The sequence below is a fragment of the Tetrao urogallus genome (genome assembly GCF_951394365.1).
Source record: "Tetrao urogallus genome assembly, chromosome: 18".
In the NCBI taxonomy this organism is placed as follows: domain Eukaryota; kingdom Metazoa; phylum Chordata; class Aves; order Galliformes; family Phasianidae; genus Tetrao; species Tetrao urogallus.
The window spans coordinates 8,633,896-8,661,552 of NC_136831.1; the positions used below are offsets into that span (position 1 = coordinate 8,633,896).

Here is a 27,657-nt window from a genome sequence, read left to right on the forward strand (position 1 = left end):
GGAACCCATTTGGAAAATTAGGGCAGTGACCAAGAATTTGCATGCGTCCAGCTGGCATTGCTGGAAATAGCTGTGCTCTCACTCTTGGAAATCAGGCCTCTGAACAGAGCTTTAAATTGGGCACTGAAAACGAAGAAGCCCCGAAGACCCCAAATTCCTTTGAGAACACTGATTTAAGAGCTTGACTCAAGAGTTTCACAGTCAAACAGCTGAGCAGGAGCTGAGGGCTTTTTCCTCAATCAGGACAAATTAAAATGAACACAGAAGACTGAATTTACACAACAAGTTATTCATTAAGGAAAGGGACAGCAAGGGATTGGGAGGAGAGGAGGGAGAGAGCGCACCCAAATGAGCGGCCATATGAACAAGAGCAGACTGGGGGGCTGTCAGGGAAGGTGGCAGTAACCAAACAGCAGTGCTGTAACAGCCTGCGGTTGTCAGGAGCGGTGAAAACTTCCACTCCAAACTAAGTGGAAGATGAAATTAGCCTCCCCGCTAAAAACCAGGCCTGTGTGTTCAGTGCTAGAAAGGATATCTGGAAGATCCAGTAAATTCATACCAGAGAGTAGAAAAATAGCATCTCCTCCAATAATAAAAGTGGTTTAAAAACCTCAGCTCTGAGAAGGACGGACTTGCAGGGCTGTCTTAGGAAGCAGCAGCTCCTGCGTTAGGGGCAGGGTACTTCCAGAGCAGGATGGCACCATCGGCACTCACGCTCACGATGTACTTTTTCCCAGGGCAGATCTTGAGTCGGGTGATGTTGCCACTGTGGCCCACTCCAATGTGTGTCACCGTCCCCTCGTTGTAGTCCCACATTTTCACCAGGTGGTCGTCACCACCTGCATTGGGCACAAAGGGAGAACGGAGGATTACGCAGAGCCCTGCTGTGCTGCTTTTCGTTCCCGGCTGACAGGCAGTGAATACTTGGGCACTCTTTGATTGAGGAAGGATGGGATGTGCTGTCCTAAGCATTATAGCAAAGCCTACCTCTGTTCAGCTGAAGCAGAGAGGTGGTGGCAATTAGGCCACTCAGGCCCTGCACCAGCAGCCTGCTGTAAGCTCTGAATAGCAATTGCTACCAGTGTGGCAGGTCCTCCAAAGGCCCTTCACCAGCAGTGTCACCAGGCTCCCTAAAGGAACTGGTGCTGGCATAAAGCCTGCTGGCTTAGCTCAGTGTGCACAGTAGCATGGCCCTGTGCTAGCAGTCAGCTCCCAGAAGAGATGTCACCACAGTTGGGAACATGTGAGCCTGAGGCTGAATGGAACCTGGAGCCACGTGCACCAGGAAACTAACAGTGCCAGCAGGACACCTGGAAAAAAGCAGTCAGGTGCACTGCAAACACGATGAAAACAAATGAGGAGCCCTGTGCTCCCTTGGGAACATTCGAACCTGTCTTCACCTCTAAATTACATCTTGCAACACTGAACCATAGTATCTTCCATGTCTGGATCACAGCCTCTGCCAAAGTATTTTTCTGCAGCAATTTGTTTTATTCTGTGTTGCAGCTGAATTTTCTTTTATATTTTGTTCTTATTTTACCAAGACTCTTGTTTCATTGCCTTGCTTTTCTTGGTCTTAACATGGCCTCCTCTCTTCTAGTTTCACCCACTCACTCACCTGTGACAAAGTTTGCCCCATCTGATGTGATGTCCATCCCATTGATGGAACCCGATAGCGAGCCTTCCAAATCTCTGATAGCAGAGCCATCATACACTTCCCAGTATCCAATCTAGAGAGCAGACAAGAGACAAGTTCAGCTGTGCATAAACAGCACGAAGATGTCAGTGCTGTCCTACAAACTTCTTCAGAAGTACAGGAGCTTCATCACGAGCCTCTGCTTCCCCAGAAAAGCTTCCCTAGCTGGCACAGCTTGCTCTGATGGCAGCCTGGTGTGATTATGAAATGTCTATAACCAGATGTTCTGCAATGACTACCAACAGAACTGCTGTAGTTTGGCTTACCCTCCTGTCTGTCCCACTGGTGATCAGCTGGTATTCCTCAGGATGGTAACACACACATTTGAACAATGTGTTGGCCAGAATCATTTGTTTTCTTGTAAAACGCCTGCAAAACACCCCAAAACAAGAGCAAGCAGTAAGGTCAAAACCCAAACCTTGACTGCCTGAACTCTCTCTACTTGTGCTGTACATCTTCAACGTTAACAGGTTTTAGATGAGCTCAGGGCTTCATGATACCTATCGGGGTCATCAGTTCTGTTCCCCACCATGCTGTCTCACGGGACTTTTGATCTGCTGTCACACAAAACAAAGATTTTTATAGATTTCTTGCTAGGCGCTATGCAAAAAAAAGTCTTTGTCCCCATCACAGTGCAGAACAAGTAGAGATCTGCAATAGCTTGTCAAGAATCTGAACTGGATCTGATACAGCAGAACAGCTCGGGACCAATGCTTGTCTAAACTGCTCTGAAAAGTTTCCGGTGTTGGAAGTTCCACCTTTCCTGACTGATTGTTCTTTCCCATCTTTCCCCATTTTAGTTCTCTAAGGCTCTTTTCCCCCTCCTTCTCACCATACGGTGTCCCAAATAGGACACAGTGACCCAACACGGACACTTCCAGCACTGTAAGCACCTTGCAATACCAACCCCCCTCCTTACCTGATATCCCAGATGATGCAGGTTCCATCAAGGCTGGCTGTGACACACTCTTTGTCATTCTTCTTAATCTTAATACAAGACACAGCAGAAATGTGCTCCTTCAGAACTACTTCCAGTTTGTGAGTTTTCTCACCAATTGCCCAGAGCCTCACCTGGAAATCAGCAGCAAACATCAACTCTGTACCATCCAGTTTTGTCTGAGCTCAGGAGAATGCCCACAGCTTCCCCAAGCCCTGCATTTCCCTTGCAACTTGTATAGCCACAGAATCTCAACAGGCTGCTCTCTGTTTCTCTAGCTCTAAATGAGAGCCCAACTCACCCACATTTCAGTTCACTCATTTCTCCATCGAGAATAAGCACCTAGAGAATAATCCATGATGCATTTCCAGCTGTGTTTTAAGGATTGAAGAACAGTGCTTCTGAAACTGAATTTGAAAAGCTACCTGGTACTTGTGGTACATATGTAATGCTAGCAAGTAAATACAAAACAGCTCTTTGAATCTTTCATGTGGAATACATGTCTTGAAAGCATCTCTTTTCCCAGTGGAGGTAAGGGCAGCAATATTTCCACTTGATCCTTCACACCTTGCATTTGCTGTCCCATAAGTGCCAAACTTCGTGATATCAATTTGCTTTTACATTTCACTAAGGTCAAATGCTAGTGCGAATTTACTATTGCACGCTGAGATCCAAAGCAGAGAACGTTCACCTTCCATGTTTTCAAGTCTGATGCTAAGTTACCTATGGGATCCGAATCGGACACGTCCAATTCCTGCTGCCTAAATGATCAGAGCCTTCAAATACCTCAAGCAACCCCGGCCATCAGAGCTTTCAGATGATTGATTTTGACAGAACCATTAGCATTTCAGAGCACTCCTTTGCCTTTTGAATGAATGCAGCAAATGCCCCCCTGCAGTTCTCATTTCTACTTAACCAACCTTCTAGCTTTAATTCTGTCCCAGCTGTCTTTTTCAATTCAGAGAGCAACTAACCGCAGCCTGTGCCATTCTGTGTGCTCATACGGAATCTAGGTCTTCCATCCCCTGCATCCTCCAGCACTAATCATCCAAGGTACTTCACTGTGCTTTTATTAGTGAAGGGTTGAAGTGGCTCATCATCTCTGATGTCTTTATGCAGTGAGACAAGGCAGTGCTGCTGCTACCACTCTCTATCACTCTGCAGGAGAGCTGAGGCACAAGCTGATTTAGAAAGACGGGGATATTTGCTTGAGATCTGCAAGCCCCACTCTTCAAGATTTCCTGTGCAATCTTCAGCGTGCGCACTGCACATGATGAGCAGGGTACAGAAACAAAGCATTAAGAGCAGTTAAATCCATCAGGATGCACTTAAACGTCTGGTTCTGAGAGCACGCCAGACTGCAGGGAGGAAGTCCAAAGCAAAGCAAGAAACTGAACGCGAGCCTTCCAAATCTATTTTAATATATTTAAAAAATGCTTGTATGATTTAAAATTTAGGAAAAAACAGTGTCTCTTTTACAGATTGCAAAAGGCCACAATGAAAGGCAGCGTGTGGAGCAGACAGAGAACACGGTGTTATTTTTTAACTGCTGGAATAATATTATTGAACAAGTCTGATGCCTTCTGAGTTCTGTGTTGGAATGTTTTCATAACCGTATTGGAAGTCAAGTTATTAGAGTCTTCTATTAACTTTACCACCTCAGTCAGGTAACACCAACCCAAAGCATCAGGGAGTTGCCCATAGGCGACACAGCCACAGAAGGTGAATGTTGTGCTGTTAACTGAATTCATACAGGTTGTATCTGACTGGACCAGGGCTTCAGGAGAAACGACAGAAAGCAAATCTGTGCTAGAACACAGCGAGAGCAGGCTTGCAAACAGTGACTAATGCAGATAAGCCAAACAGGGGGGAGAGACAAACGAGGAAGGATTAAGAGCATGTTCTGCATTAGAATGATTTTCAAGACTAACATGCCAGAAGAAATCGGGGCATTGTTTCATAGGAAACCCTCTGAGAACAAGAGATTTGCACGTATCAAAGGCTAATGCTTTCAAACCCGGTCCTCTGCTCAAGTGTGAGTTCAGAATAGCTCCTTTCTGACTGAGCAGTTTCAGATAATTCCCAGGTCCTGTGATGAGGCACAAAGCTGCTCTGGGCTTTCAAAGCAAGAAATTACCTGCCCTTCTCCTCCTCCACTGAGGATCCGCTTACAGTCGTTAGTAGCAGCGATCGCTGTCACCCCCAGGCTGTGGGCATTGTTAATGACATACTTTTCCCGTCCACTCTCTGGCATGAAGGCACGGATTTTTCCATCGTTCCAAGCTGATGAACAAAAAGAAACAGATCATCCAGGCACAGAGTCTTTCCTCATGCTGTCGTTACTTTCCATTACAAACAAACCCTTTTCTTATTATGTTCCTTTATACTGTGTAGCCTCGCATAAACTATTAAAATTTAATACCTTTTCTTGGTTCTGGCTGAGGGCAAACTGTCAGGTCTCTGGGGAGACCTCATTGCAGCCTTCCAATAATTGAAGGCAGCTCATAAGCAGGAGGGGGAATGGCTGTTTATGAGGATGGATGGTGATAGGATAAGGGGGAATGGTTTTAAACTGAGACAGGGGAGGTTTAGGTTGGATATGAGGAGGAAGTTTTCAGCCAGAGGGTGGTGAGGCACTGGAACAGGTTGCCCAAGGAGGCTGTGGATGCCCCATCCCTGCAGGCATTCAGGGCCTGGCTGGATGTGGCTCTGGGCAGCCTGGGCTGCTGGTTGGCGACCTGCACACAGCAGGGGGTTGGAACTGGATGAGCATTGTGCTCCTTTTCAACCCAGGCTGTTCTATGACTCTATGATTCAAACTGGTTTGGTAATAGCAGAGGGGCAGCATTGCTACTCTAGAACTGCAGCAGTTCCTGTGTAGACAACTTGCACGTGGCAACAGGCACCAAATTTATGCCAAAGTTGCTCTACGTACATTATAGATTAGTCTGCTCCATACATCAGTGTTAACATTTTAGAATTAGGCCTTTTGAATAAGACCCAACAGAAGTTCTGGATTGCTGGAAATCACATCTCAAGCAAGGAACCTCCCCTTCCCCATAATCCTGCAACTACGGTGCCAGGATCTGTGCTCTGTGAGCAACATCCATTGGACCAGCAGCTAGCAAAGAGGCCTGTGGTCACAGCAATCACCTGCGAGAGCTTCCAGCTCATGCCTGTCTTCATTCTCACGTACTGATGACATTTATTACACTAGATAACGCTTTCAGGTTGGACTCACCCATGGGCTGGGAATGCCCATTACCTGAAATGATGCTCTTGCCATCCCTCATGAACTCTATGGCATAGCAGGTCATGTTGGGGATGACAATTCGGAGGAGCTCCCTGTTCTCTGGGGTGTGCCATACCCGAATGTCATCTTTGGAGCAGGTTGCAAACAAGTCTGAAGTCCCCCTGGGGTGGTCAGAGAGAAGGGCTAATGAGAGGAGAGCACGGCTTCTGCATCAGATCTTAACTCATCCCTTAAAGTTCGGCTGCTGCCGATGTTCAGCTGTGATCCACGCAATAGGGATCACCATCGTTAAGACTGAAAGACCTTTATCACAAAGATTTCCCCTGGTTTGGCACCTGTGTACGGTGAATTTCGAATGGAGCAAAAGGAAATCTCCCTGCTTTAGTGAAGTCGGGATGCTGATTTCCCAGACGGAATCCCTACAAAACTTGAAGTGTTGTAGACAGTAGAGAGAAAAGTGGGGGTAGAGGTGCTGACTGCCCAGGTTTGACATCGACGACCAACAGCAGCCTCACATTGTAAAGATGTCATTTTTTATCTTGCTTACTGGGTGATTCCTATTTAACATTGCTGAAGGCAATAGGGGAAATGGTAAAAGCCTTTCATAGTACAGTTGGTACGTTTGAATAAAAAAGACCTGCAACATTTCAAAACCTGTGGGGCTGAATTCTTTGAAATGAGCTCTTAAAATAAGCAACAAACAAAAGGAGACATTTGGGCATGGTTTTATGCCACCACCGCTGCTTTCTACAGGATGAGATTAACTCCAACTGGCATAAGGCAATACATCAGTTATGCACAAAGACGACCAAAGCACGTATCCTCTGGATACGACAGAGAGTGAAATTTAGAGAGCACCGTATGCTTTTGTTCAAAATCACCAGCAAGACAAAGCAGGACAGGGAAAATCAGCCCAGCAAAAGTGCAGCCTCTCTCAGGCCACGCTTGTGCAGGTGCTTTACAAAGCAGAACAGCATCAGCAATTTAGGCGTCCTGAAATACACCAGAACAGGGAAATTAAGCCTGTATTTCCTGCTCAGTGACATGCACTGCTCAGGAGCAGCTAACCAATAAGATGTTTAAAATGGGCATGTAAAGATATGGAACCGTAGTCCTCACATTCATCACTGAAGCCTGCTCATCCAAACACCTCTGTGACACAGATGTGCCAGTTGGGAACATCAGCATCACATTACCTTGAAGCACCAAGTGATTTACTCATTAAATTAGAAGTAAGTGGATTTTTCAGGCCGCTGACAAGGGAGGAGGGCATTTTGCACTTCCCCTGTCCGCTGTGTTACACCTTGACGAGCTCTGATCATCTGTGCTGCGTCAAGAAGCAACGCAGCACCATGCCCCAAATCAACATTCTCTTTGGGATCAAGCTGCCATTCCCTGTTTGGGAAGGAAACAACCGGCTCCTGACCTTACTTGCAGCTCCCTTGGCAGCCCAAAGCATCCCAGCCAGTACTCACGAAGGAAACACGATGTCGTGAACAGCCTCACTGTGGCAGGTGGTGATCAGCTCCTCTTTAAAGGCCGTGTAGTTGACCCGATAGATCTGGCACGTCTTCGTCCCCACAAAGAACTGGTGGCCCTGACCTCTGCGTGTCAGGGAAGTGACACCACCTTGAACTTGAATGGTCCTGGTAAGAAAAAGCAGGATTTATTTTTGCTCAAGTGCACTTAAATATCCTGCATTGAACAACATCTCCGTTCAGCTTAGAACTCGTGGGGATGTTACACTTGTACAGAGCTTAGCTGCTTCTGAGCTGTGTGCTGAAGTTGCCTATTCAAACAATGCAGTGACTAGCTGCAAGCCTGATTTTCAAATCTCCCACTGAAAAGTGAAGCCTGCAGCTATTTCACATGCAGAAGAAAGCCCTGCGAGCACTCCAGCGCTTTAAGACACTCCTGTGAAATCAGAGAGCACTTTCTCCAGCAAACACTTTCTAAATGGCAAATAGTCATCTTCCTCAGGTGGTGTAAGGGAACATGTAAGTAAATCATGGTTTTACTGACTTCAACAGACCCGTCCCACTTTACATCAGTTCAGCATCTGACTCCTAATGCCTACCAGGAGACAACGGTCATTTAAAATGAGCTACAAGTAGGGCAATGTAACGCAGAAGCACCCAGAAATTTCCAGTTTGCTTCAAATTCCTTATGCTGCAAACATAACATCTAGATTAAGAACACCTGTTTTTGTCTGTAGGATTGAAAAAAACCCGAGGCTTATTTGGATTGTGCCATTCCATAGGAAGGACTGGTCCTTACTGCACAGCCATCATCTCTACCCTTCTGATCCCCCCACCTGCAGACTCACTTCATCACTTTGTAGTTTGAGCCTTTACAGAGCGCCACAGTTCCTCCTCCAGTGCCAACTATTACATCTCCTGTCTTCAGCAAAAGCAACGCTGTGACTCCCTAGGAGAGAAGGGGATTAAAACACAACTGGATGGAAGCAGTTGCAAACACAGCCACGCTGAATAACTCGGTGCCTTAATGATGCTCCCCATGGCGGTGTCCACATCGCTCACATATGGCTCTATCAGCACTCTCTGACTGACTCAGACTGAAGAATGGTTTGCTGGAGGGAATGGAAAGAAAAGTTATTAATTACAGGCATATATGAACATCTACAGTGGGAGAGTTTAAGGTAAACAGCATCAAAACGAAGCCCTCCGTGCAGTCGGGACCACATAGGAATTTACACATCCTTACCTTGCTCCAGCAAGCAATATACACATTTTATATCAGTACCTCCACTTTGCCTCCCACTGGTTCTTTATAGATGAACGACAGAAGGATGAAAACAACAGAAGATGAAACGCAGCCTAAGCACCCTTTGGCAAAGCTGCTCTTAGGATGCACCCCCTGCATTCCAGGCCCCTCTCGGTGTCTGAAGCATCCTGTGCCACCTCACACACACCACTGATAAAACACACTTGTGGCAGAAAGGCTTTGGAAATCAGTCAGCCCATCAGCTTCAGCTATTAGCTAAGATGAGCAAACCCACAGGGGGTCAGCCATTAGGAAAAGCAGAAATGCTTTTCCAGCAGCTGAAGTACCACACTACAGTTGGAAGGAAATCAATCCCCAGTCCTGCCACAACGTTTCCAGCCTCGCTAAGTCAGCCTGCTGCTGTTTTCCCCTCCTCAAGTAGTGTTGGTCTGCCATACACAGACAACAGATCCATTACTGACCATTTCTGACAGTCGCAAAGTGGCTGCAAAAGGGGTGAGAGCATTTCTCTGGGGTCAGACCTTGTTGTTCTCACTCAGCAAAACATTCTGGGGAGAGAGGGAGGGGGAAAAAAAAAGGAAAGAAAACAAAGGAGCCACAAAAAACTTGGTCTGAAACCTAAGTTCCATTGCAAAGCCACACATACAGGATGTAATTTCACAGCGTTATGATGTTTGCCTTTGAGTCCGAGCTCATAGAGAACACAAGTTGTGACTGGTGGGGTTTCTTCTGGACAAAGAATCCCAGAGCTTCGTGTTGTCACAGCAAAAAGACGTGGATTCTCAAAGCAGAGCTGACAAGTAAATCAGAATAATGATTCATCTATACTTTAGGAGGGAATCATTGCCAAGTACTTGACCTCTGAATTTTGAACATACACAGGAGCCAGCATTTGAAATCTAAGCAGTAGCACCCAGCACTTCTGTTCTCTTCAGCCATTAATCTGGCCCATCCCTGGTGTATTTCAGGATTAAACACTACAGGGTGTTTAAAAGAATGAAAGCCAGAAAGTGTCTGTTTTCTCTGTGGAAAGGAATGAAGCTCTAAGGAATGTGAGAAAGAAATCAAGACAGAAGAGAACAGACGTGACATTTGAGCTATTTAGAGGTCAATGCTATTAGAAAAGATGCTGCAAAAGCTACAGAGAAAGGCTGCTGAATGTGGAGAAATTACTTTGGCTCTGTTTTCCTAACAAGCAGAAGCAAAGGATGTTTTCTTTCTTCTATTTTTTAATGGAAAGAAAAAAAAAAGACACCAATATGTAGATAGCTGCCTAAAAGAGATGAATTCCTTATCCTGCATAGTATCACCAAAGCTTCTTGGTTGTTTCTGCCTGGTGTTCCATCAATCCTGTGCCTGCACTGCAGGTTAGGGACTGAGCAACCTTGGGATCAACCCCGCGTGGATGGCAGGGAACGAAATCCCGACCAACTGGCATAAAACCAATCCTGATTTATAATTTACACTCACTGCAATTACTTGTGAGCCTGCCTCCAGCAGCAGCAGCCCACTGCTGTCACGGCCGTCGCTGGGAGGCACTGGATGCTGTGCTCCCACATCAGTGCCAGGCAGGGAGCCAGGTTTCATGCAAACATTCTTTGCTTAAGCACGAGAACAAAGGGAGTGTTTTTAATTAAAAATACGATCCGCGAGCAGAGCTGTTTCCAAACTCTGCTTTGCAAAATTTCTGACCAGGCATCGGCAGCGTTTTACCAACCCCTGTTATCTCAGGGTCTTTGGATCCGCTGTTCTGCAGTATTTTCTGTTGCAGGCTGCTTTACCTACCTGTGCCCTGAGGGTGCAGCTCTACGGCTGGTGGCAGCCTTGAAAATCACACCTGTGAGTCCATAGTTGACCTGATTACCGCTTTCTGCTTGTTGCTAATTAGGGTTCTTAGAGCCACTTTGAGACTGAGCAGGTATTCTCTTTGGTTCTTGTAATGTGGGAGGGAAGCAGGTATTATCAAGAGAAAAAAAGGAACACGTGAAAGGGACCGGGATTGGTTGTGAAGCTCTCAAAAACAGTTTGATTTCAGGCCGGGTTTAGTAACTGTGCTTCTTCCTTCTCCTGGCTGCTCTTGGAATCCCCACAAGAACACAGCTCTGGGAGTTGCTCTCCTTATTCATGCAGCTCACATTAACGATGCAGCCAGAGCTCTGCTTTATAACACTGGCAGTCCTTTTGTAGGGGAAATGCAGAGGGTAACCCAGGTTAAAAATATCGCCATTCATTATTTACCTTTTACAAAAGGCAACCGCAGCTTTGAAGTGTGATGATAAACAAAGATGCCAGCACAAGCACAGCCTGTGTGTTCCCTCCCCGCAGGGATACTTGCTCTTTGTCCCACTCTGATCTCTCGCAGAGTTCTCGGGTGCTCTGTGAAATCCAGTCCACCTTCTTAAAATATTTTGTTTATTTGCAAAATATCTGACTATTACTGAAAATCCATTTGCAGTCCTGCATCTCACTCTGTATCTGAGTGGTTACCCTACAGCTCCTCAAGCCTGCAGTGGGAATAAATGGTAAAACTGTATTTACAGACGTGACAGCAATGCACTGAACTCCACTGAGATGTGAAACAAGTTGCTTCAAACGTGCCACTCCTCTTCAAAACAGAAACAAAGACAACTTCAGATCACGTTGAACAGTAAACACGTTCTCAGATCTAAAGGCAACGTTTCTCTAAGATCGACCAAAGTTGTTTTCAATACACACCTCCCCCTCACTGGGCAGCAGCTAACCTCCCTCTTTCAAGGCCTGCTCGTCGTGGGGTTACTCCAGGATGGAGTTTCAGGGCACGCCACTGTCTTGTAGTTCCCTGGTGACGCTGCTGCCAAGGCTTGCAGGGATGCCCACACACATACAGCTTTGGAGGGGGAACTGCAGCAAAGCGACGAGGGTGGTTCCAAAGGAGGGAGGCAGGGAGCTGGGAATTGTTGGTGCTAAGTGCTACATGCCACAGGTAGAGCTGCATCTCATGGAATACACACAGCTCTGCAGAAAAAGAAGCCATCGCTGCTCCTAGGTTTAGCAATACGATGTACTACATTTTGTGAAAACAAGGTTGAGAACACTTCTGCTTTGATAAATGCTGTGTTTTCTACTTGAAAAAATACCTGCACAAATACTCTTCTGATATTGAAGGCTGTGCTACAATTGGAAACTTCTGTCATAAGACATTAAGCAGATTTGTGTACTGAGAGGGCTTGCTGACAGCACAGTGACAACATTCAGTTTGTGTGCAGGGATGTGCACTGGGTGGGCAGAAAGGGGGATCGTGGTATGCAGCCAGGAAGGGAGAGCTGGAAGTATGAGGGTGGGTCTGAGAGCAGCTGGAGATAAAAGCGCACCAGCACGCTCTCACTGATGATACAACACTGCTTTGCACTGGGATCCTGATGAATTTCCCATGTTAGACACTGCATTGGTAAGAGTCATGGAAGAGAGCAGAGAGGAAAAGAGCACCTGACAGAAGAGCCTATGAGCAGAAGTGTCCAAACACGCAGCATCATTTTGAGTAACACGATAGAGGAGGATGCTGGATGGAAACCACAAATAGCCCCGCACTGTGAATGTCTTCCTGCCTCTCCCCCTGCCAAAGCACACACACAGTTTCTCTCACCTAGCTGCCACTGCCTACCACCAAAGTAAAAAGATGTAAGTTGGGTTATTGCCTGGTAGCTCGGGTCTCATCCCCAGGGCTGGCTGACAGCTGTGACATCCACTGTGGGATTTTACCTTCTCCCTAGCATCCTGTCAGCCTCTTGCATGTTGAAAGGTCTTGTTTTTCTTCAGCTTTTCACCATTACAAGCAATGCCAGCTGAAGCTAGCGATACTCCAAAGCTCTTCTTCATATGGATGGGGAGAAGGTCTGGCCTCAGCCTCTGCTTTTCACTAAGAGGCCCTGGGCTGTCCTTCGACTTCCAAACTGCACTGCCTCCTGCTAACAACCCCAGCTGATTGCTTCTTCAGTGATGGTCTCAAAAGTGCGTGTATCTTCTGTGAGGGTTTGTTTCAAAGGCTTTTGGCACATTTCCCCCACTCCAGAAGGAAAGGGAGTTCAGAATGCTGTGTGGCTGCAGCCAGGTGCTCCAGGCTGTGCGTGTAATACTACATATAGGACTGAAATCATGCCAGCGTTTAAAAAGGGAAGGGATATTCAATACCAAGACCTCTGCCAGGACATGGGAACACCTACAGATGGATGCAAAACACTGCAGGATGACTGCTGGAGGGCTGTTGCAACAGCAAACCGCACAGATGTATCCACAAGAGCTCTAATGTGCATTAGAAATCATAAGTGTGATGAATATTTATCAGGAAAACAAAATGCGTACACTCTTGTCACTTAGCATGCACACAGAATTAAACTCCTTACATTCCTACAAAGCAAGTGGGAAAACCAAGTGTGATGACTTCTCCAAGCTTCTGGAATAGATAAACAGTGAGAATATTTAAAGGCCTCATTGGCTGCAAGGACTCCCAGGGAGGTGGGCATGCTCTGGTAATGCAGGAGCACCACGCTGTGACTGGTATCTATGTAGGTCTGTATGACTGGTTCACATGTAAGCATGTTAAAAGCAAAGATCAGAAGGTCTGGATAAACGAGTCCAGAACAGCTTTTTATTTGGGAATTACCGATGATTTTCTCTCAAACTTTTTGTCAGACTCGTGCTTACCCCAAACAACAAGGCCTGCTTCTTTCTAGGACAATTTCTCCAGCAGTATATTCAGCACTTCCATCTCTATTGCTTCTCTCTCTGCTCACTGATTTTCATGGTTCTTAATAGAATCACAAAATACATTCAACCTTGTGAAAGGGAATCTTTCGGGAAAGTGTTTGAATTCTTTCTATATCATCCCCTCCACCAAAAAGCCACAAACACAGCAACAAATAAAGAGGAATCAAGAGCAAGCGTTCTAGCTGTTGCCCATGGTTTCTCATTACAACTCTCTGCCAACAAAAGGCCAAAAGCTCCTCCTCCAGAACACATTCCTGTCCGTGGATCATTACACAGAGATCTGCAAGTCCCAACTGCAGGCAAACAAAGAAACTTTGTTGAAGGAACCTTGAGGTCAGGAGGCTGAGCTCTCAGAACTCAGAAAGCAATAGAGCCGATGCACGCTGCACAGCCTTTTCATTTTTGTCCCAGCTGTGCATAAGCACTATGATAAACTCTTTAACTGTGTTATCTACAGTGCTATTTTCAGTAAGACCTCTGCCTCATGAGTGGGGAAGCTGAAGCTACTACAGGGATCGGTCATAAGGGGTAGAATAATAATAATAATAATAATAATAATAATAATAATAATAATAATAATAATAATAATAATAATGTAATAACATGAGATGGGAGAGCACAGATAATAGCAATGAACAAGGAAAGAGCACAGATCATGTTTTAGCTGAGAAACCTTAATGTGGTCCAGAAGCACTGAATTCTAGATAGCAGGCTCTGCCAGAGCTCCTTGCGATGCTGAGCAAAGTCACTTAAATAGATTCTTCCAGGCAGAACCCAATTGTGTATTCCACAGGTGCCAACACACACAGACTCCAGGGACTGACTTTCAAAAGTGTGGAACACTGAAATCTGCAAATAACGTCAGTTGGAGCCCAGCCTGTGAGCACAGACAGCCACGTAATGTCAAGTGCTGTGGGAAAAGGGTAAAAGACCAAACCTCTCAAAACAGGAGCCAAAAAGAAGCAGTTTTTTACACTTTAATTTCTCAGTAGCGCCACAGAAATCCCAGCAAAGCCTGGGAGGACCCACTGAACCTAACTACTCAAACAGGGCTGTGATGGTAGCACTCGGTACGGCAAGCCTGGTGCATGTAGGGCACACTGCTTTAAATGAAGTACTGGTGAATGGTTATCAACAAAGTGATACAACAAAGTCGTGATGGAGACGAGGCTTCAGAGAGAACCCACAGACCAGCAGGGGTTGGGAGGAACCTCGGGAGCCCTGATCCAGCCCAGCCCTCCCTGCCTAAAGCAGGGCCAACAAGAGCACTGGGAGCTGGCACTAAAAGGCTGCAGAGGAAACTCTGCCCTATAAATCCTGACTCGAGTCACTGACGCTGCAACTCTTAGCACGTAGATTTCCATCTCTGAGGTCAGTGGGGGTAACTGATACCAAGCCGTATCTTTAGGTTTAACAGAAAATGAGACATGCTTTACCTGTGAGTTTTTACTGTATTTTCAGCCAGTTGTGCTGGTAACTGACTGTGAGGCCCTCCTGTAAATAACACGGCTGCAAAAACTGCCCTGCTGCAGGTGCCGTTTTTCAGCTGAATCCATTCTTGACCCACTTAACCCACAGGCAATTCTGCTGGCACAGCTACGATCCCAGGACTCTCTGGTTGCACACAGGAAGCACACAGACAGGACAGAGGCTGTTCTTCTCTCCCCTCAGTTTTTCTCTCTTCAGTTTGCCTTTACTCTGGTCCTTGCCCCTCCTCAGCTGTGCTCCCATTCTGTTTGTTTCAGCAGCTCACAGTGCTCTCTTCACCTGAACATCACTGCGTCACACACAGCCACACTGACTCCCATTCCACTCATCCTCTGTGAAGGATGTGAGCTTGTGCACCAGCTTTCTGATGGTTCTCCTGGAGGTTGTCCTAATTTCAGCCACTAATAAAGAGGAGGATAAGGAAAACGATGCAAGAGACAGAGCTTCTACTCACCAACGAAAACTTCTTCTGAGGCCCAAAATCAGTCATCAGCTTGTTCCTTGTGTTCACTTTCAGGACATCGCCAGTTGATGTGCCAACGTAAAAGTAATTATCATCATCTGCTATCTAGAAGGAAGAGTGAAAAAAGGGATTGTGGCCCAGATACTGAGGCTCCTGTCCCAAGCCTACCTCTGTGCTGCATCAATAGCTTTATTTCAGCACACTGCCAGGATTTACCCTCAGGGCACACAGCCACTGCTCTCACATCAGCACTCACAAGGATCTGTGTAAAATGTTTCCCAACCAAATACTTTGAAGCAAAAGTTGAATTCTCTTGAGCCCCTGACTAAAGTGCACGCTGCTTCCTTTCCGAAGCATTCAAAAGACTTTTCCCAGGATAAAGAACCTGTGGAAGACCATCTGCCATGAGCCAGCGTGTAGCAACCACAGTGCCACCATGCAGTCATAATTAGCATTCTTAGCATCACTATAAAAGCTCAGAGCCTGTCTCTACCCTGCAGAGAGCAGCTTAGTTCAGCCAAATCGTTGTGGCTGATGCTCACCTTAAGGCTTGTGATCACCCTTCTCAGCTGCCCTGTCTGGCATTCGACTGGTCGGAGTTTTCTGTTTGGTAGATCCAGCTCCCATACTCGAATGGTCTCACTAAAGGAAAGCACAGAGGAAAACCAAATCCGTGCATGGAATTGATGCCAGAAATATCCCAGCTCAATCATTATTAGGAGAATGAAACAACCTTTATGAGGTTACATTATGCTGCAATTTTGATCAGGAGGAAAAAGAACAACACCGGGGAGGCCAGAAGCAATCCTTTGTCTTCTCTGCTGTCTCTTACGGTAACTTTTTTTCCAGATAAGCCAAAAATCTTAAAGGCTCAGCAAAAATTCATACTGGAATTATGGGGAAGGCACGTAATAACCTGGATATTAATTCCCCAAAGAGACATGCACGGTGGGAACCCTGCTTCTTAGAACAGCAAATGAGCAGCACCAGGCACTTTCAACTATTTTCTAGCACAGTTGGATTGACAACTAAGAACCAACAGAGTACTGCTGTCACCCCTGTATTTCACAGAGTGTTACAACTGCAAAGACCAACACTTCTAAGTGCAACTGCAGCCAAGGGCATCGAAGCCTTTCCCTGATTTAAAGGGAACTGCGGGACCTGGGCAGGTTTAAAAGTCAGGGTAGGTACATGGGGGCTGCCTCAGACCCATGGGAAATGTGACTTCTTGTAACAGCTTGTGTTACAGGCCAGGGACCAGCTGTACATTGCCAAGGACAGGAGAAGATCCAACAATTCACAGGATATCATTCTCCTTGCATTAATGGGGCGCTGCCTGGAGCTGTGCATTGACTACTTTTCTTGTGCAAACACTGGGAACTAAATATTTTAAGGACTGCTGAGATTCCCTCTGAGCAAAAATCCCAGCGTAAAGAACAGAAATGAAGCATGCTGGTTGGTGTGTGCTGCTTTGAAAGCACGCTCTTATGTGTAGAACAAGGAAAAATGCTTTGAAGAGACAAGCTGCTGGTTATCCATCAGCCCACTGAGAAGAAAAACAAAGCAAAACCACGAGCACAGTGATGTTTAATATTCCTCCTATTTAAGTAAAGGCTCTGAAAAAGGAGACAGGTCTATGGGTTTTTTCTCCTCACAGGGGTTCTTGTAGTAAATACAGCCTTACACTCCAGCAGTGACAAACATCTCGTCCCTGCAGGCAGAGCACTGCACGATGGTCACATTGCCTGCGCTCCGGGCCGAGGCAGGGCTCCCACAGACAGCCTCTCTTCTTGGGACATCCCACACAACCACGCTGCAGAAGAAGGAAAGGCTTTAAAATACTTTGCTTTTTAATGCTACTTAAAAACTTACCAGAAAAAAAAAACCCAAAACTTTTCTTCCTGCAGTCTGTCCCCAAAAGGATAAGCACTAAGGTCTGATTCCCTGCAGTTTGATAAGCACTAAAAGTCACCTTGTAGACAGTTTATCCAAGAAAAGCCTTCGCACAAATACATGGAATCGCAGCTTACATCTCTTGCTAAGGAGGTGGGGATGTGCATCTGGTGGATTCCTCCTCCCGAGCAAGAGTCAAATCATATGGAATATGAATATCAGAATGGCGAGGCCAGACTCTTTTCAGTGGTGAGTGGAGACAGGACAAGGGGAAACGGCAGGAAACTGCAGCATAGGAAGTTCTGCACCAATGTGTGCAAGAACTTCTGTACAGTGAGGTGACGGAGCACTGGAACAGGCTGCCCAGGGAGGTGGTGGAGTCTCCTGCTCTGGAGATGTTCAAGACCTGCCTGGATGCCGACCTGTGCGACCTGCTGTAGGGAACCTGCTTTGGCAGGGGGTTGGACTCGATGATCTCTGGAGGTCCCTTCCAACCCCTACAATTCTGTGATTCTGTAATTCTGTGAAATATCTTACATAGAATCTAATTTAAAATGGCCTTTTATTCCACTTGCAGTCCTTCAGGACCGTACAACAATGCAGTTGTCATATCATTTCTGGGTGACAAAGCCAATTTCAGAATTAGCTGCTCCCCTCATCTTTCCCTGCCCTACACACCGGCGTGCCAACCCTGCTTCCCTCACACGGGATGCTCTGAAGAGACGTCAGCAGGGTGCCAGGAGGAGGAGTGAGCATCCCCTCAGTACGTCCCTCAGCGCCCTGCAACTTGGCAGGAATCATTCCTCAGGAAGGGGAAACTTTACCTGCCATCATCCCGGCCTCCCAGTGACACGAGATAAAGGTCGTTCGGAGAGAATGCCAGTCCTTCAACTTTGCCCTTATGAAGGGACAGCCGGGCAAGCAACTCCTTCTTCTGAAAATCCCACAGAATGATGTCTGCCTGCAGTGCAGAGCAGAAGTCAGAGCCAGAGCATTAGCTGTGAAATGCTGAAGCGCTCTGATAGGAAGGGAGTTTCTCAGAAGCAGCCCAGCAGAAGGCTAGCTTATTTCAGCCCAGTGCACTGCAATAGGGATATGCTTCACATCAGGTGCTGTACCAAGTATTACTCCAATTTCCAGCTTAGAAGCTCTGATTCATTCCAGAATCAAGGTTTACTACATGAAACCTATTGTGGAAGAGTATTTGACTGAGATTTTAAAGTGCTGAAAAAGCAAATAACTGATTCCTTCCCACTGCCTCAGGCTCTTTTCAAATAAGCATTAAAAAATTAAACCATTAACAACTTTAAATGTGACAGTGTTTACCAATTAACGTCTAATGGGATTTAGGCTGCCACATGTCCACAACACTTTCAATAAAAAGGACCAGGACTAAGAAATCCCTCAATTTAGTTACCCTGATCCTAGGGAGAGCATTTAATACTGTGCCAAAACATCAAGGCACATCCAACAGCAGGGCAGCCGCAATCCCCCGTTCTTTGCAGCGCCCTCCCACCACACAGCCATCCGTTTTCCATCAAAATTAAAAACAGGTACAAAGTGCTCTTGCTGCTCAGAGAGAACCCCATGTTTCACAGTGTCATGTGGTTAAAGATCGAGGGTTGCCCACCTTGAAGCCCATGAAGGTGACTTGTCCAGAGGCAACGTAGCTCCCACTGCTTGACACGACGACACAGGAGACGTTGTTGGTGTGGCCGTGCAAGAAGGTTTGCTTCTTGCTGGCCAGGTCCTGGATAACCACGGTGCATCCCAGCGGGTAGAGAAGGTGCTTGTTGTCAGGGTGACAGATGAGGCCTGAGGCAATGTGTCCTGCCGGAGGGACAAAGCTCGAGGCTGCCTGTCAGCACCCTGGGACTGCAGGCGGACTTCCTGCTCACGCTTCCCCAAACTCTTAGACTTCACAACGAGGGCAAAACCAAGAAGCTGCCACCCAGAGCAGCACAACCCCATATGCAATTCGAGGTCGCCCTTTACAGAGGTTGAGCTGTGCTTTCTACTGCTACCAGGAGATCCACCCGGCCCTCAGGACGGAGCCCTTCATCACAGCAGGTCCTGCGTGAGCAGCTGCTGGTCTGTGAAGGCCACCCCACCAGCTCTGCAGCCGCAAATCTCTCAGGACGTTGGGCAGCTGCAAAGCCCAATTATTGACCCCACTGCCAAGCCACAGGGCTGCTCTCGGCTGTGCTTTGTGCAAGAGGATTTGATTTTATTTTGAAACGAAGCTTCTCTCATTCCAGTAAGCTGGGCAATTAGACATAAATAAGCAGCGAATCCCTCTATTCAGCCTGAGTTTGCTTGCTCTGAAGCCTGTATCTCTTCTCCCTGAGCTCCTGCCCCCAGACAGGGATGTGGTGCACAGCTCTGCTCCTGGCCAGGCACCTATACAGCCACAGCCCCCCAACCTACCCCCAACCTGCCCCCCATCACCCCCAGGTGCCCCACAGCCCCTCCACCTGCCCCCACGGTGCCTCATTTCCCCCTCCAGCTGCCCCAAGCTGCTCCATACCCCCATAGCTACCCCCACAACCCCTCTCTTTCCTCTCCCCAGGTAATGCAGGTACCATTGAAGCCGATGGCTGCCCGCAGCTCCAGCCTCCCCGCCTCCTTCTCCTCCGGCGTCGCCGTCGCCATCGCCACCGCTTCACGATGGCGTCGCGGGCGCCATGGCAACGGCCAGCAGGGGGCGCCGTGAGGCGGGGCCGCGGGCGGGGCCTGGGCCGGGACTCAGGGCGGTGCTGGGCTGCAGGGCAGTGCTGGGTTCAGGGCGGTGCTGAGCTCCAGGGCGGTGCTGGGCTCCAGGGCGGTGCTGAGCCCCTAGGAAAGCTCTTCATAGCCCATGAGGAGTCCCCCGAGCCACCAAGCCTCGCTGCTATTTTTTTATTCTCCAAGAATTTTGAGCTTTATGCAGTAATGGAATAAAGCATAGGGAGGAAAGTGGTGCAGCATCTCTTTAGACATGGCAGGGACTCATCGGGTTACCAGCAAGGTGGCACCAGCAGTCACTGTGATTTACAGCTCTGACCTGACGTACACAGCAGGCAGGGCACTGAAGGGACCTGCAGGCTTCTGCAGCACACCCAGGGCTCTGCAGAGCAGTCCTTGGTCTGTGTTTGCTTGCCCTTCCCAAGGCAGCGTGCTGGAGCCCGAGGGGAAGGTCAGGCTGGCTGGTTGATGGAGGGCTGTGCATTGCCAGGCACCCTGCACATCTCTGCGGAAAGGAAACAGCCTTGTGGAAGGAAAGAGGGAGCTCCGAGGGATGTGGAGCTGGACAGAATCTCCAGCAGGTGTCAGACAGCAAGAAACACTGAGGAGTCTGGAGCCAGGTAATCAGGAAATGCTCGTTAAGGCTCGTGTATTAACAGCGTACAATTTTACAGCTCTTTGCTGTCATTATGGCAACACAAAAATGAGAAGGCTGCGTGGGCTGCAGAGGTATAAATGCCAGGCAGTGCCTTGCTGCTTTCCAATCAGCAGGTTGGAACAAGAACAAACAAGAAGTCCTTTGCAGCATGATGGATGGGGATCGGTGCCTGGCCCAGGTGAGTCCTGGTAACCTCAGGGGCTGCAGGACCCACACATGGTTGAAAGGGGCACTTGGGCTTGGGCTGAGAATTGAGGTGTGGAAAGCTCTTATGGTGAACTTTGTACCTTGGTGCTGGATTTTGCCTAGGCTCAAGATTCCCACCCCAGGCTGCCTGTGCTGTGGTGTGGCTGCTTTGCTGGCCACAAACAGACCCGGGAAGCATAGAAAACAGCGACCTGCCTCCCCTCTAGCATCCTGAATGGGAGCAGAGCAGGTGGAGCTGTGTCTGAGCTGTGGGAGGAGTCTCGTTCCTGACACTCATGGCCCTCCTCATGCAACCATGGCTGGTGACCGTGGAGGGGAGCACGGCGAGCAGAGGCACACAGAGCTGCTGGCAGGGATCGTAGCAGTCGTGCTGGAGCCATGACTGGTGCCGTGTTGTTCCTGCCTTGGTGAGCAGCACAGTGAGGAGCTGACCCCATGGGACCTAAGTATTTTGGAAGCCCCACACCTCCAGCAGCTGCACCTTGAAGTTCTCCTGGCAGAGCGGAGGGTTGTCAAAGGTCTCGCAGGGTTCCGTGTGTCCCCAGAGCAGGTTGGCATCGAGGGACAGTGCTTGGCCTCCCCCTCCACCTGCAAAAGCACACCAGGCATTGGGATCTGTGGTCACCCTTTGCTGCCCCAGCAGGCATTGGCCAGGTCTTGGGACTGTACCCATCTCTCAGCAGTATTTCTTACGGCCACACCACAGAGCTGTCACAGACAGCTGGTGCATCTGCCCCAGGGGATCGTGCCTGGCTCTTCTGCAAGCTGTTCCCCACCCGCATCTCCTCTCAGTCACAGAATCACAGAATCACAGAATTGTAGGGGTTGGAAGGGACCTCCAGAGATCATCGAGTCCAACCCCCTGCCAAAGCAGGTTCCCTACAGCAGGTCGCACAGGTCGGCATCCAGGCAGGTCTTGAACATCTCCAGAGCAGGAGACTCCACCACCTCCCTGGGCAGCCTGTTCCAGTGCTCCGTCACCTCACTGTACAGAAGTTCTTGCACACATTGGTGCAGAACTTCCTATGCTGCAGTTTCCGGCCGTTTCCCCTTGTCCTGTCTCCACTCACCACTGAAAAGAGTCCAGCCTCACCATTCTGCCCCCCACACCTTATATACTTATAGACCTGGATCAGGTCCCCTCTCCGTCTTCTTTTCTCAAGGCTGAACAGACCCAGTTCACTCAGCCTTTCCTCATAGGAGAGATGCTCCAGGCCCTTCACCATCTTTGTGGCCCTCCGTCACTCAAGACGCAGAGGAAAGGGCCAGGAAGGGCATGGCTGCCACATGTGGCTGGGAGGTTTAGGATGCAGAGCTCCTGCTCAGCTGGGACCTGCTCTGGAGCTCTCAGAAAGGGCATCTGTGCCCTTGTGCAGCCCTTCATTCTCCTGCTGACCTGAGGAAGAGGGGACTGACTTCATCTCCCCTGACTTAGGACCAGAGGGAATGGTTTCAAGCTACAGCAGGGGAGATTCAGGCTGGACATTAGGAAGTATTACTTTTCAGAAAGGGTGGTCAGGCACTGGAATGGACTGCCCAGGGAGGTGGTGGAGTCACCGACCCTGGGGGTGTTCAAGGAAAGACTGGATGTTGTGTTGAGGGACATGGTTTAGTAGGAGCTATTGGGAATAGGTGAACGGTTGGACTGGATGAGCTTTTAGGTCTTTTCCAACCTTGGTGATTCTATGATTCTATGACTTCAGGGGTCTGACTAAGACAGGAGGTCTTTGCCTTATGGACAGCTTGGATTTTAACCTGGAGGGGAAGCTCTTTTCAAAGCAGCTGCATGCTGACAGAGGTGCCTGCCATTAGGTAATTACCGATAACGATCCCTTCCCGAGAGCCGGACATGAACATGGAGGCTGTTTTGGAAGGCAGGAGGAAATGCCTGATAGCCAGGAACGGGGACAGGCGGCCCTTCCTCTGCGGTGCAGGCACGGTGAGGAGGTTGGGGCTGGCACTGCGGCTGTCTGGGGAGGAGCTGAGCGGAGGTGTGGGAACGGGTGATGGTGAGCGCTGGCGCGAGCGTGGCATGGCTTTGGCCAGCTCTGGCTTCTTGATGAACACCCACTCGTACCTCTCCATCTCTGGGCGCACCTGGAAAGCAGGAGAAAGCCCTTGGGGCATCACTGCATGGCTGCCTGTGGGCCACGACGTGCAGCAGGGGAGGGACAGCTCAGGATCCCTTCCTGCAGCACACACTGTCTCACTGTCATCCCTTAAGGATGCTCTGGGAAATAGTTTTCCATTTTTTTTCTAACAGAACATTCTAAAGGATGGTGTGCCACCGTGCCTGGAGTTAGAGGAATAAAGTAGCAATGGAAGACAAGCCCATAAGCATAAATTTGACTTACAGTGAACACGAAGCATTCCCCTGTCCCAAAAAAGCCTGATGTCAGCCCGTTCTTCTTCCTTTCACTCCAATCAGAGGAGAGGAACGCCCCACACACCTTTGGGAGAGAGCACAGGGAGCTGTCAGGGAGCACAGGTGGAAGCCTCCACTGAGGCCAGCTCTTGTGTGCTCAGCACAGCAAAGGCTCTGCCTCTCCCTGGGACTGTGTACAGGAGAATATGAGCTAAAACATGCAGGAAACAAGATTTTATAAGTCACTTTTCCTTGTCTGCACAAGGCCCTGGGGGCAGCAGTGTTTCTCTCTTCACTGCACTTGAATGCTGGGGGTGGGAGGTCAGGACTTGTTGGCCAATAAATCTCTAGGATGGCTGAGTCATTTACAGAGCTTGCCTCTGCTGTTTGATAGAGAGTGCAGACATAAAATATGAGTTTATGAGCCACTCTCAAAGTCCCTGGGAAGATGCCTGGCTCAGGTAATTCTGCAGTTATTCCACGACTTTCAAATATTTTAAGAGCTGTCCTTACTTCACTCCATTTCCCTTGTGTGGCTGCTCTTGCAGTCAAGGAGGGATTGTTGCATTTAATGCACTGAAAGGAAGTCCTCGCTAAGGCAAAGCATTTGCTGACTTCAGAGAAGCCTGCTTAGCAAAGGCTTCGTGGTTTAGTCTCCAAGTGCAACAACGCCTCTCTCATGGCCTCTCTCCATCTCACAGACTCCTCTTTTACTAGCAGCCCCCCCCCTTAGCCAGTGTCTGAGCTGCCTCTTGGTGCCCCTGCAGCACAGCGATGGAGCCAGCACTGGTGGCAGGGGCACCTTCCCCTGTCACACAGCACAGCCCACCTCCCTGCTCAAGAAATACTCACCTCCCCCTCCGCTGTTTTTAGGAGCAGCACCGTCGGTTCGTAACCTTCACAGCACGAGTAAAACCTGGGAGTTTTAAAACACAATGAGGCTGCGTTGGTGCAGGGCTGAGCCCAGGGACGTAGCTTGGGCAGCTCCTCTGTTGGTGCCGGCATTGGGGAGCTGGCTTTGGGACTTCTAAGGCATCAGTTTTGCTCAGCAGCACAGGTAACAACTCACATAAATCCAAACATAAAATCCACCCATGCACTCTCAGCACCAGGCTCGGGGGGGACACTCCATGGAGCTGTTTCCCAAGCAATTTATTTCCTGCATTTATTCTGGATGTGCTTCTCATCCGCCTGGAGCCCAAGCTCCTGCCTGACACCCACCCTGTGAGCCCCACTGCCGCTGTGCTAAGGTGAAACTGCAGGACATGCTGCTGTGTGGCCTTCATTCATCTCCCCTGCGCTGAGGACAAGCTCATGGTGCAAGCATGGACACTATGCCAAGAATTATAGCAGTCCCAAATAAACCCCATGGAAAACCACGGGTTTTCCATGCAGCAGGGAGCTGTGTGTCATTGACATGACCAGCATGGAGCATTGTGGGGATGTTTCTGCTCTCCCCATGCCCTTTGCTCTGCAGCTGTCACCGGGTCCTTGGCACTTCCCTCACTTCTTGCAGATTTGGGCATTGACTATGGCATTTGGACTCTCTTAGCTTGAGTTTGGAGGGTTTGGTGTCTCCCCCGTTGTGGGTGGTACCTGAGCTTGGCCTGCTCTGTGCAGCCTCAGCATGATGTGCCACTGAAGAAGGCACTCCTTGCTCAAAGGGTCTTCAAGGAGCGTCCCCAGGAGACCTCAGATATGTCCCACAGATGTTGCAGTTGCTCCTCTCTATACCAGTAACTCTTACCCAATGTTATGTCTGTCCATCTGACCCAGCTTGCCCAGTAGATCACACTCACCTCTGCAGGCTGCACCCATCTTCTGAGGTGGAGAAGAGCAGCAGTGGGGGGAAGAGGGAGAAGCGCTCGGGGATCCAGGACCAGATGATGCGCATCTCCTGAGCTGATACAATGCTGGAGCTGAAGCTCTGCATGTCCACGGCCAGGTGGAAGGACTGCCTGTGAAAGAGAGGAGTGTATCAGTGCTCAGCTGGTGAACCCATAATGTGCCGTTATGTGCCACAGGGGGTGCACAATCTCAGCAGTGTCTGTGCAGCATAACCACAGCCAAGGGACACGCTGGAGCTCCCCTGTGCTCCATGTCCACTAGAGCCCATTTTTGACCCACTTTGCCCCAAGAGCATCATTGGCACTGTGGGCAAACAGGCCGGCTTCCTACCTGCCCTGCACCATGGTGATGCCCCTCTCCATCAGTGCCTTCCTGTTGGCCATTTGCAGCAGCCAGATTTCCTTGCGGGAGAACAGCCGGATGCCAAACGCTCTCTCCAGGAGTTTGTCAACAGTGACGTGCTGGGCAATGTTCTGCACAAAGACCTGCAGTTCTGCCTTGGTATCGGTCCCCTCCTGCTCAACAGAGCTCACCGACAGCCGGTACTGCTTCAGCAGGGCCAGGGCGATGCGGTACAGCACCTTCTGCCCCTCCAGCAGGAAGACATCAAACACGCGGATGGCGTAGCTGAAGGGGAGGTCGCGGAAGAGCCACGACAGCCACTCAGAGTACACCTCAAAGACGTTCTCAGACGTGCTGGCTATCAGCTTGTGTGCTGCCGGGCAGTGCTTGTTGGCCAGGTCCCCAAACGTCATGCAGGAGGCCTGATGAGCCAGGAAGGACTGGTCGATGTAGCTGGTGTGGGGGGCATTGCTGGCGATGAGGCGGGAGATGTTCTCGAAGCACTGAGCCTCATCCTCACTGTAGTGCAGCAGCAAAGCAACCAACGAGGGCAGCGCCGGGCTGTAGGTGATGTCAGGGAACAGGTTGCCAACACAGATGAGGATTTTCTTCAGCGCCGTGACCCCGTCCACGTTGAGGCAGTACGTGGGCAGGGAGCAGCCTGCCAGGAAGTCGGGCAGCGGGTGGGAGCTGGCGCCGTGCTTTCCGAAGAGCCGTGCAGCCACGTCCCCATACACCAGGGCATCGGGTGTGACGAGGCGGCAGGCGACGCGCTGGCACAGGTGCCGGTAAGCTGCAGCCCTCAGCGCGCGGCTGGCAGCCCAGCAGCCCTCCCTCGCCAGCTTCTTCAGCTCCTTGGGAGGCCGGCTGAGCGCGTCCTCGGGTGGATCTGCCTGCTGCTCCACCTCTGGCGTCTGGTCCCAGTCCACGAATGGCCCACCGCCCGCACAGGAGCCGCTGATGTGCCACGTGTCATCCTCCGGTGTGACCACGACGGTGACGGGAGAGGAGCTGAGCAGCACTGTGGGACAAAGAGCTTTAATTCCACACGGCACCCCACTAAAAGTGTCGCCCTGGCACAGCCCAGTGAGGTCCCGGAGCACCTCCTCCTATAGCAATACCCCTCCCTGCTGAGGGAAAGGGCAGAACAGCCCCCCATCCCTTGGGGGCTCAGCCCCCAGCAGGTCCCTGTTCCCCATGTCCCCGTGAGCCCAGCCAGGCAGCCCGGCACCGTTGTATGCAAAAGCACTGGCAGTGGGAATGGCTGCACTCAGAACAGCGCCGTGAGCAGGGTTTGAGCTCCTCCTAGGGAGAAAACAGAGGCATTTTCCTTGGTGTTACCGTCGGGCTCAGCCCCACATCCCGCTTGTTTCCATCGGAGTTGTGCCAGGCAGCTAATAGCCAGAAGGATACAGCCAATTAGCACACACCTTAATTCTCCAGTATATCATGTTAGATGTGCTCACTCAGCCAGGAGAGGGCGGAGAGATTCGGATCCCACCTGTGGATTTGTGCAGAGACAAACCTCTCTGCTCTGGACTCAGGGGGGTCACCTGAGGGACAGCACGGCACAGCCACAGTGCCACATGCAGGGGGCCGGGTCTGCTTGCACCGTGCTGGCTCAGTTCGGCTCCTGCTTAGGCTCAGCCCAGCCAGCACGGCCAGCTCAGCTCTGCAGAGCATCTCATGCTGCTCTGAGCAGCCAGGCTGGGACTCAGGCAGAGCACCAGGCTGAAAACACAGGGGGTCACACAAGAACACTCAGCACAGCCACGCTTACGGCCATAAAAACCAGGCTAAAACAGTGGGGATGCAGCAGGGTTATTTGTACCTCTGGGTGCTGCCATGATTCCCAAATTGCCCCTGTACTTGCAGTAGGAGAGAAGCCATAAGTAGCACCACACTCTGAGCCCACCCGGCTGCAGGCACCTGGCTCAGGACATATCTGCAGCCCAGGCCCCATCCCCAGTATGGTGCTCACCCACCTTGCGCAGTGCTGGTGCCATCGCCGTCCCCACCGTCCCCATCCAGCTGTGCAGGAAAGGCTCCGGCCGCCCCTTCGGGGGCACAGGGCAGGCTGAGCCCCACCTGCAGCATGCACACGCTGCACACAGCCCCGGTGCTGCTACCCCGCTGCAGCTGCTGCCCCGCTTTTAATGCACCTTCTGCACACGGGGCACGTGTTTGGTGTAAATAGCACGAGGGGTGGAGCAGCTCTGCGTCTCGGTCACCCCTTTGTGCCCAGCGGTGCGCCGAGGCTGGGGAGGGGATGAGATAGGTATCAAAACAGCAACA

At 49.7% G+C, this 27,657-nt stretch overlaps 2 protein-coding genes across 2 annotated transcripts; both read right to left on the reverse strand.

The window, feature by feature from the left end:
• Positions 1-645: 645 nt before the first annotated feature.
• CFAP52 (cilia and flagella associated protein 52) lies at positions 646-19,870 on the reverse strand (the record flags this gene model as incomplete). The annotated part of the gene is made up of 14 exons (XM_079544291.1): positions 646-839; positions 1,619-1,730; positions 1,963-2,065; positions 2,616-2,767; positions 4,771-4,916; positions 5,899-6,047; positions 7,362-7,532; positions 8,213-8,313; positions 15,317-15,430; positions 15,868-15,967; positions 17,010-17,138; positions 18,043-18,179; positions 18,849-19,048; positions 19,801-19,870. The coding sequence occupies 14 exons, from the start codon at positions 19,868-19,870 to the stop codon at positions 646-648; spliced, it is 1,878 nt and encodes a 625-aa protein (XP_079400417.1).
• A 1,379-nt stretch (positions 19,871-21,249) lies between these two features.
• On the reverse strand, positions 21,250-27,459 carry LOC306953335 (TBC1 domain family member 24-like; the record flags this gene model as incomplete). The annotated part of the gene is made up of 7 exons (XM_079544229.1): positions 21,250-21,395; positions 22,628-22,904; positions 23,162-23,257; positions 24,025-24,088; positions 24,972-25,130; positions 25,351-26,383; positions 27,348-27,459. 7 exons carry the CDS (start codon positions 27,457-27,459, stop codon positions 21,250-21,252), a joined length of 1,887 nt encoding a protein of 628 aa, XP_079400355.1.
• Positions 27,460-27,657: the final 198 nt, after the last annotated feature.